Source organism: Periplaneta americana, chromosome 14 (genome assembly GCF_040183065.1).
Source record: "Periplaneta americana isolate PAMFEO1 chromosome 14, P.americana_PAMFEO1_priV1, whole genome shotgun sequence".
NCBI classification, from domain to species: Eukaryota; Metazoa; Arthropoda; class Insecta; order Blattodea; family Blattidae; genus Periplaneta; species Periplaneta americana.
In genome coordinates, this window is record NC_091130.1 from 51,033,857 (window position 1) to 51,044,621 (window position 10,765).

A 10,765-nucleotide genomic window follows, 5' to 3' on the forward strand; every position below is an offset into this window, starting at 1 on the left:
AAACAGATTCTGATACCATCTACGGTGATAAAAATAATCAGTTAAAAGTTTCAACATTCGTTGTCGTGCTACTGCAGTAAACCGTTATTTTGAATATAAACATAGGTGAGCATGTAGAATCGTTTGAGAGTGCGCCGAGTGAACATTGAGTTCGAAGTGAGCGCGAAAAATGCATTGAAGGAGACTTAGAACATTACTACAAAAAAAAACTTATTTGCAAGTGAGAAAAGTGAATTTAATACGCATTTTCAACATTCTTCCTTGACTCCGGCAACTGTGTCGTATATTTCAAAGACGTAAATATTTAAATGAAGGGAATAGAGTAGCCTAGAGGTTACTCTATCACGTTAGCAATGTTTTCATAAATGCACCATTTATCGGAGTTCCAGGATAAAAAGCAACGATGGTTCTCTGTAGACCTTAGTCTCCTGTCAAGTAGGAGGATTTTCTGTTTTCTTTAAAATCTTGAGAACAAGTGGGAGGAATTTGTTTTAAATATCTTCATTTTGGAAGCAAGGAAAGTCAGAAACTTATGTAAGTTGAATACTCTGCTATTAATCTAGGGTTCCATAACGTTTTTTTTTTTTTAAACCGGGACAGTTGCAAATTTTTACTTTAAAAACCTGGGATATTTTGTAAAAAAAAAGCGGGAAAAGTTAAGAATTAAGAAAACCGAAAATAAATCACCACACGTTTAATTTTAAACAGGACGGTAAAGTTATGATACAAAAATACACACATTAACATAAATTTTATCTCAAAATGTAAGCACGAATATAGGCTAAATCACAAATATACGTGTACGTTTAAAAATACAGCTAACAGAAGCATGAAGAAAAAGCATCGCCATAAGTACTGCCTGTCGTAATAGAAATTGATCAACAATGTTTCAGGGATTGGCCACCAGGAGTTTATACGTGTTTATTTAAGAATGGAATAAAGTCTGTAATCTACAGTGATGCGTATCTAGTGCATACGAGTATTGTTATGTCCACATGCCTGATATTTATTTCCACAATGTCCACGTGTTACCTACGTTTTGGAAATTGTTTCCACAAGGTCCATAAGGTTCCTATTTATTACAAACGTTCTCCACAATGCTCATAAGCTTCCTATCTATTACAAACGTTCTACACAATGTTCACGCTCAACCTATTAGATACTGTTTCCACAACGTTCGTAAGGTTCCTATCTATTACAAACGTTCCTCACAATGCTCATAAGCTTCTTATCTATTACAAACGTTGTACACAATTTTCACGCTCTATCTATTTGATACTGTTTCCACAACGTTCGTAAGGTTCCTATCTATTACAAACGTTCCTCACAATGCTCATAAGCTTCCTATCTATTACAAACGTTCTACACAATGTTCACGCTCTATCTATTTGATACTGTTTTCACAACGTTCGTAAGGTTCTTATCTATTACCAAAGTTCCCCACAATGCTCATAAGCTTCTTATCTATTACAAACGTTCTACACAATTTTCACGCTCTATCTATTTGATACTGTTTCCACAACGTTCGTAAGGTTCCTATCTATTACAAACGTTCCTCACAATGTTCATAAGCTTCCTATCTATTACAAACGTTCTACACAATGTTCACGCTCTACCTATTTGATACTGTTTCCACAACGTTCGTAAGGTTCCTATCTATTACAAACGTTCCTCGCAATGCTCATAAGCTTCCTATCTATTACAAACGTTCTACACAATGTTCACGCTCTATCTATTTGATACTGTTTTCACAATGTTCGTAAGGTTCCTATCTATTACAAACGTTCCTCACAATGCTCATAAGCTTCCTATCTATTACAAACGTTCTACACAATGTTCACGCTCCATCTATTTGATACTGTTTTCACAACGTTCGTAAGGTTCTTATCTATTACCAAAGTTCCCCACAATGCTCATAAGCTTCTTATCTATTACAAACGTTCTACATAATTTTCACGCTCTATCTATTTGATACTGTTTCCACAATGTCCATTAAATTCCTACCTGTTACAAACGTTTTCCACAATGTCCACGCTCTACCTATCTATTTGATATTGTTTCCACAAGGTCCATTAGCTTTCTATCTATTACAAACGTTTTCCACAATGCCCATAAGCTTACTATCTATTACAAAGTTCTCCACAATGTCCACGCTTCAGCTACAAGCCTATATTTGTTATTATTTCCATAGTGTCGATAGCTTCCTATCTATTACAAACGTTCTCCACGCTGCCCATAAGCTTCCTATCTATTACAAACGTTCTGTATAATGTCCACGCTCTACCTATTTAATATTGTTCCCACAATGTCCATTAGTTTCCTACCTATTACAAATTTTCTCCACAATGCTCACGCTGTACCTATCTATTTGATATTGTTTTCACAATGTCTATAAACTTCCTATCTATTACTTCTTTCTCCAAAATATCCACGTCCTACCTATCTAATATATATTATTCCCACAATGTCCATAACCTTTCTACCTATTACAAACTTTTTCCACAGTGTCCACGCGCTACCTATCTATTACATATTATTTCCACAATGTCTGTAAGCTTGCTATCTATTACAAATTTTCTCCACAATGTCCACGCGCTCCCTGTCTGTAGCATATTATTATTTCCATAATGTCCACCATGTTCATGTGCTACTTATCTATTACATATTGTTTCCACAATGTCCACGTGTTGTATGTCTGTTCACTCCAGGTCTACTTCGTGCATTGCTGTAGAAGCTGGAATCTATGAACACCAGCTTTAATACAAATTATTCTGGTTGTAATAATGTGAATATACTTTATTAAATTTATAATGCATCCAATTTTCCTAGATATTTAAATGCTTATACCTTCATAAGTCAATTTTAAGATTTTGACATACTGCAACTTTTTTTCATCACAATTTTATCAGAAATCCTTTCCTAGAGTATTGCACGATATTCGTGAATCACTCTATATATAATATTGCAAATTGTTTCATAGTTTCCTCGTGTTGTACTACACAGAAAAATTTCCACTTGTCACGTGCTACATATATACTGCAGATTATTTACATGGTACAAAAATTGTTGCAGATGGAGCCGCTGTACGGGCGGACGGCGCTGCTGGTGCAGGTAGCGTGGCTTCTGGCCGTCAGCGTGTGTTCGTCCTCGACGCCCTGGGAGCGCGCCAACGCCTCGGGGGGACTCTCCGAGGGCATATCTCCAGAAGACCAGGGTCTGCGCCCCGGAAATCCTCTGGATGAACTTCCACCTCCCGACCTCATAGAGCCGCCGAACAAATTGCTGGATCCAAAGCCGCACGACCTGAACGCCACTGCCCTGAAAGCCATGTTGGGTCGTAACTTCGACCATCACTTCATGAGCATCACGAGACCAAACAGGTACGAGCACACATTATTATGCATCCGCTGACATTCGCATAACAGCTTCTAGTATAGTGTTGGTATTCTGACCTTTGCACATGTGGTTTATAAACTCTGATGCGCAACCACATTCCTTGATCGGCTGTGAAAAATGGCAATCCGACAGTCTACGAAATATAGTATTCGATTTATTCAGTATGGTGATAGTTATGAAGGAAATTCTAGTTGTTTTATTAATCTCGTCATGCTGTTCAATTTATACAAGAGATGCAGTAGTACCTTATAATCACATGATAGAATGTTATAATTGCAGAATATTAATATCGACTGTTTAGAGCTTGAATATCATGAGTTAAAAACACGTCCTTAAGGTGTGCTCTGAGGTTAAATGAAAGAAAAATATTTATTTTGCTCCAATTATTTGGACTTTTCTGAGTAATTTGGTATATAATTTATTGAACAATTCTAATTGTAAGTGATTTTAATTACGTATTAGGTTTTATGTGTGAAACTACTTTTTTCTTTTCATCCCGCACTATTGCATAAAAATATAAATATTCATGAAACTCTGGTATAAAAGGTTGGGGTTTGGCATGTTTTTGAAATGAATATTTATATCATAAGTTAGCAGTACCCTTGAAGATAGCAATGGCTGAATTTGTTGTGAATTTGAAAACAAGTTTAGTCTTACATGTTTTTTGAAAATTTAAGTTTGTCTAATATTTACTTTGTCTCTCATTTTCCTGTAAGTTAAAAATTCACAACATATGTACGTTTTTGTCTGAAACTAAAGTAACTAGAAACATGAAATTTCTACAGATTACCTACCGTATTACCGTAAACCTTGTTGTACATGTTTATTAATGTAATTTTATTGTTTATGAAAAGTAGTGTGTTACAAAAAACAAAACATAATATTATTTTTATAAAGTACACTTTCTAAACGAGAGCTCAGTACTTTAAGATAATAAAGAATAAACAGTAAAATTTTCATGGATATATATATACTTTCTGAGAAAAAAGTACTCAATGATGACTAATTACTAAAAGTAGGAAGTTATAGGCACAACATGAGGATATTAGATTAGTTGTGCTTAGATTATCTTACGTCCTGAATGACGTGAAGCCTGAGATATGGCCAGGTTACAACTGAAATGTTTTGTATGGCAAGAATTGAATGGGGATATGTTTCTCGTGCATACAACGAATACTCTATGCATACCTAACCTTGGAGTCTCTGTGGGTAAAGTCCTATCTTTACCAATTACATTGGTAATACAGGGTCTCTAATCTCACTTTAAAATAATCAGCTTAGAAAACTGCAAAAATTGTCACAATTTTATCAGTTAATTATTTGTAGAAAATGAATTTGAATAAACATAGCATATTGGCCTACTTTATGTGTAAACATTAAATAATTATTTATAAAAACCACAATTATAAAATCCAAGCAATTTGAGATTTTTATATCCTGTTGCGTTGGTGATTAGAATACCCAGATTAGCATTTTTTATGTTTCTCAAACTCGGAATGAAATCTCAGACACTGAAAATTGACTCGAATGTATTTCTTTATTGCAGACACTCGAATCAAAACCATTCGGCTTCCAGCGGCAATGATCTTGTGGAATTCCCCTTCCGGCGCAACAGACGAGGACGCCTCGTGCCAGTAGGCGAGATGCCACGTTCTCTGCGCAAGATGAACTTCAAGTACATCCGACTTCCAGATGGCTCGCGGCTCCGGACCCGCATCTCTGCTAAGCTCAAGAAAAAATTACAACAGTTCCTGTGGGCGTTCACAGCCTGCCCTATCGTGTATCGCTGGAAAGATTTGGGAATCCGATTCTGGCCACGATATCTAAAGGAAGGTCACTGCCCACCAGGCAAGACATCGTGCTCCATTCCTCCGGGGATGACATGTCGGCCTGCAGCCAAGGACCACAAGACGCTCCTTCGATGGCACTGCCCACAGCATACTCATCATCACCATCACAACTCCGGCAGCACGAACCATCATCGCAATCTTCTGTATTCGTCGTCCTCGTCTCAGAGTGCCACAGTTGATCCCACGGTGGGGGACAACGGAATGCTCAGCCTTTCCAGCGGGGGCACCTCACACAAATCCCACTGCCATTGGATAAAAGTGAAGTATCCAATCGTGACACACTGCTCGTGTTCTTGCCCTAACAATGGCAGCAGTTACTCGTAGACTGTTGAAGCACAAATCTTGTAAATGCGGTTCAGTGTTAAATTCTTCCTCCAGTAGTTCTTTGACTTGGAGAAGCTGACAACCTTCTGAGAGGAGGCGCAGCGGGTGTTGTGGTTGTACCGTGAGTTCATTCCTTTTACAAACAGTCTCGAGTTCACAGGAACGCGATTGCACTTTCATAAGCCGAGGATTTATTTATTTATTCATTACTTAAAAGAGAACACTTCTTCGAAGAGAACTCCGATGTATTTCGATATACACGCCATACCTTTTCACCTGTATATAAGGGTGTAAATATGTGCAAAATCATGTCTCAAGAGAAAGTGAGCAATTGTCGACGGATACTGAACGTTACTCCATTAAAAAAAAACTATTTGGAATGGTATAAACCTCAGGAATTAATTTATATATAAAGGAATAGCCGATATCCATGACTTTGGAAGACAAAACTCAAAATCTGTGCAGTTCAGAGTACACAATACAAGTTATTATCTAAGGATGTAGTATTAGTTGTAACGTGACTATGTGAAACTTTCTACAAAGTAAAAAAATTAACGAACAACAATCACTAATGGCTATGCGTTTTCAACAAGTGAATCAACTTTGGTTCTTTTTGACTGAGAACTAACATATTAAAGTGCAGTTTAAAGTGAACAAAGGATAATAATTCTGTGCACAGAACAGATTTTTCGTCATTCGGAAAATGAAAATGGACAACTTAGAACATTTCCGTTATTGTGAACTCCCTAGTCTCCCCTGATAGCGCTCTCTCTTTCTTGTGTGAGAACTAGTCTCAGTGGCAGACTTGCATGGAATGGGAGGACATCTAGTGAAGAAATATCCTTCCCACATAATTTATGATACAGTTACATCAATTCTGTGCACGCACTGGTTATAAGGAAATAATAAATACTGCATAGTACACAGACATAGTAATTGGTGTTTAGTCTTAACTGTTATTAAAGGTGTTACGTAAATTATTAACCCAATTTTAACTTTTGAACGTACTGTTAGAATGTGCTGAATGTGAGATGAGTTTCAGAGAAACAACACGAATGCCACAGCAGGCAGCACTATTCCTGGCATGTCAGTGTGAGGCTGAGTATTGGGAACGTGTACACAAAATAAGTGTTTTTATACAAGCCTTGTGATGCTGTTAATTACAAGTTACATGTTTACAACACAAGACTGCAATCATTAAGTCCGTTTCTACTCATTCCTGTTAACATAGTCCGAAATGGCCCGTGTTACTTTTGGGCTAACCAGCTCTTATTTTCTTACCACGTTCTTAATATATTAAAAAATAATTTATCACCGATACGGAAAACCACTTCCATAAGAATAGAACTAAAGAAACCAAATTAATTCAGAATAAAAACATCTTGAACATGTAAAACAGACAGAGCAACCATAGAAATCCGTTTAAAATAATTTGTCTTCCCGAAACGAAGTAATAAGTTTGTAAACAATAAACATATGATATCTTTTCCTTTTGTTATCATGACATAATCGAAATAACACCCTGGGTGTCATAGTGTGTCCAAATGAACGTTTGGTTACTGCTTTCAGTCCTAAGAAATTGTACATAATTTAAGAACCATTCGGGGCGATCTACTTACACATTATTTTGGTATCAATGTTTTGAAACTTCCAAAATATATTTTCTCCGTTTTTTAAGAATTATTGTATGTCCATTAGCTAGCCTACGACTTTAATAAGAGTTGTAGCGTTGTCTTTGCCTCCTGAATTCATAATCATTCGAGGACTCCATTTTGTATTTTGCAAGGCGTGTATAATTATTATTTTTATAAAATAAAGTACTATTTATGGTGTATTACAAAAAGTGTCTCCGAAGGTTTCGTTTTGTTGATGGCAAGATGTAAAGATTTTTTTCATGTGTTATTAAATTATTTTTACGTATGTAAGTCTCTTTTAAGGGACATTAGGACTGAGGACTGAGTTTTGAAACTCCTACAATTTTAATCCGATTCTTTCATTTCTTAGTCGTTTATTAGGCGTATTAAGGAAAAGGTGTATGCAGATTTTCAGCTCAATCGTTCTGCCAATTTCGAAGTTAATTTTGTTTTAATTATGCAAATTTTTTATATACCGTAACTTGGGGTTACTTTGCTCCTTGGGGTCATATACTGCTTCATTTAATTAAAAAGTTTCATCAGTGCCTAAGTTTCAAACCAGCGGATGTGTCATTGCGGATATAATCCTAAACAACTATGAATACTGCGACTTAAAATAAGAATATTTTACAATTTGTCTGTATTAAAATTTATTTTCATTTTGATAAATACTGTATATTTTATCTTAATAGAAGTGATACAATGCACCATAACAAATGTTCCATCTCTAAGTGTTAATTTTGAAGGCTGATACAAAGTTTTCCCATCATATAGGTAACTTTGCCCCACTTTTTAAAAAAATGTAACAGGAGAAAGCTAAGTTTTTTTTTGAACATAGTAATATCAATACCTTCTATTTAACCAAAATTAGTTAATAAAATCATCAAAAACAATAATTCCGTAAAATTGTCAATTTCTAAGTTTATTTTAATTAAAATGTCATAAAACTGGAGCAAAGTAACTCCAAGTCACGGTAACCAAAATGTTGCATTCGCATTACATTTAAATACAGCAAGTTCATAATTTTTCTTATGGACTCTGATTCAAGGGCATATTTTAACGTTGAGAAATTCACGATATCTAGTTCCCTTTAGGCATAATAAGTTTTTGAAAACCATAAATTTATTTATTTACATTTTTATTTACGTAATATATTTTAGTTCTTAATTTTCAAGACAGTTAAGATTCCTCAACAACAGATCTTAGATAATGTATGCATGGATACGTGCAAATATTTTCGTTGAATTTCGTGAAAACTGAATGCGCATGGAGAATTTTAAGCATCTAATGTAGTTTCGAGAAATAGTCAAAACTATGAAAGAGGATACAATACTAATGTATGGAGCAGACTTATATAAAAATCTTTCCTACAACTAAAAGAAATAGTAGAGGCAAAAAAAATTCTTAGAATCAACTTTCTAAGTGTCTAAGGAAGATTTTGAATACAAAAATGAGAAAACTGATTTTTTTTGGTATTTTTTTTAACTCAGTTCTAGTGTCCCTTAAAATCTTCAATTGGTACACAAATATTTTTTTATCTTTCCTTATGTGTTCAGAATTATAGATATATTAATTATTATATAAACATTTTAAAGCGATTTTATTAACTGCATTTGAATTAAGAATTATTAGGCCTACATTCCGATTTAAATAAAAAAAAATTAGCATTATAATTATGCACATTTTGTACTAAACAAAATTTATGAAAAATAATAAACCATAGAACATACAGTGCGGAAGGGAAGTCGCTCCGCACTGGAGAAAGTAAAATGTACATGCTAGCAACAGTAGTTATGTTGGTTACATTAACTCTCGCTTGTAACAGCAGCACACCCTTAGCTACACAATATCCATTGAAAGATGTGTCAGTAACCGGCACAGGGGCTGCTGCCAACTGAAAATACTTTCTGTAACAGCGGACTATCTCTTACCTCAATGCGGAGAGACTTTCCTTTCGCTCTGTATCATAACAGGTTTAATTTGAGGAAGCAATAGTAAATTAAAATTTTCAGTATAGCCTATCTGAAAAACACACTAATTTCCAATTCGTGGAAATCCAGCCACACTTCTATAGTTCTGTAAGATTGAAATTATCTGAAATGGTAAAAAGACAAAACAACAAATAAAATATCTAAGGAAGAAAAATAGCGGTACGACTAATCATTTAATATGAGTAGCCATTTTTAAAATCATTAACAATTAAGTATTCATTTCTTCAGCCAACAAAGGTTGAAAGTTTGATTTTTTAAATATATTTTATAGAAATTGAAATATTTCTGCAGAACTTACACTGTATCATTCGGTACGTAATGTAGTAAATAATGGTTACAGCATTATATTGACAAGATACTTTTAAATTTAATACGAAAATTATAAATATCACTTCGTGCTTACCTATTCAATTTTGTGTGAATTTTTTTTTAATAAATACCGAATTTCGTCACAAAATTCAGTTTACATTCTCCTTAACAGATTCCATTCTTCCCATTATATTTTTCGCAAGAAAAGAATAATAATATTACAATTTCTACTTTTTATTATACTGTATGTATTTATTTTGTTTCTCTACGGCTACTGTTTTTCCTATTCCTTTTGTTGAACACCATGCATTTTACATTTATTACATTAAGAACTGCAAGGATTGTGAAAAATTTGTAAGTATATACAAACTACACTAAAAGACCAACAATTGTAAAAACAGCATACATTTTAATTTTGAAGAGTTTTAAAGCATTTCGCTTCGTATTTCAAATTTGTGTGATGAAATGAGGCCGAGGATTCATAATGTGGTTACCTGACATTCGCCTTACAGTCGAGAAAAATCTCAGCAAAAATTTGATAATCCGCCCAAATGGGTGTCGAACCCATGTCCGACTGCAACTTCGGATCAGCAGACAAACGCGCTACCGCCTGAGCTTCGCCGGTGGCTATTGCTGTTAATTCGTTCCACGAAACTGAGACGATTGTAGAAACGTGAATAATAATCGAACTATTTAAATCGATGTGATTCCGATAATTACTTTGAAATTAAAACTCAAAAGCATATTTATTTATTTGACTTCCCCCAATAAGAGTCTCCCTTTGCAAATAAAGTATACTAAGGAACTACAGAAAATATAAAAAAAAAGAGAGAAAAGTCTGTATAATACAGGTCAGTCAATCATTGAATAAATAATATAATCTGTTAGGTTGTATATAAATGATTCCCCAGGATGTAAATGCAGTCTTTCATCGCAAAGAGAGAAATACAAACATTTTCTTCTAACTTCGAATAAAATTATGTAGTACAAGAAAATAATGTCAATCCTCACTGCTGACATCAGTTTTATTTTATAAACTTGATTAAATCCAGTACATTTCTTAAAGAATTTGAACAGAAAAATCTTGTTAAACATTGTAAAATTCAATAAACAAGGAGTCGCGTGTTTCGCTGGGATGTTTACAGACTCTGACAACAAAATTAACTGTTGTCACTAGAGATGAACAACGATCGAGAAAGCCAGACTAGCAACGCCCGCAAAGACGAAAACCCGCACGACAATGTTCTATACGTCCGGTCGT

At 34.7% G+C, this 10,765-nt stretch overlaps 1 protein-coding gene across 1 annotated transcript in view; it reads left to right on the top strand.

The window, feature by feature from the left end:
- Positions 1-7,057, top strand: part of LOC138713270 (noggin-3-like) — a 309,958-nt gene extending 302,901 nt beyond the window's left edge. Inside the window, exons 3-4 of the mRNA XM_069845233.1 lie at positions 3,073-3,380; positions 4,943-7,057. Of these exons, the coding sequence (XP_069701334.1) occupies positions 3,073-3,380; positions 4,943-5,570 (936 nt within the window). The 3' untranslated portion in view covers positions 5,571-7,057. The remainder of the gene's footprint in view (positions 1-3,072; positions 3,381-4,942) is intronic.
- The last annotated feature ends 3,708 nt before the right edge of the window (positions 7,058-10,765 follow it).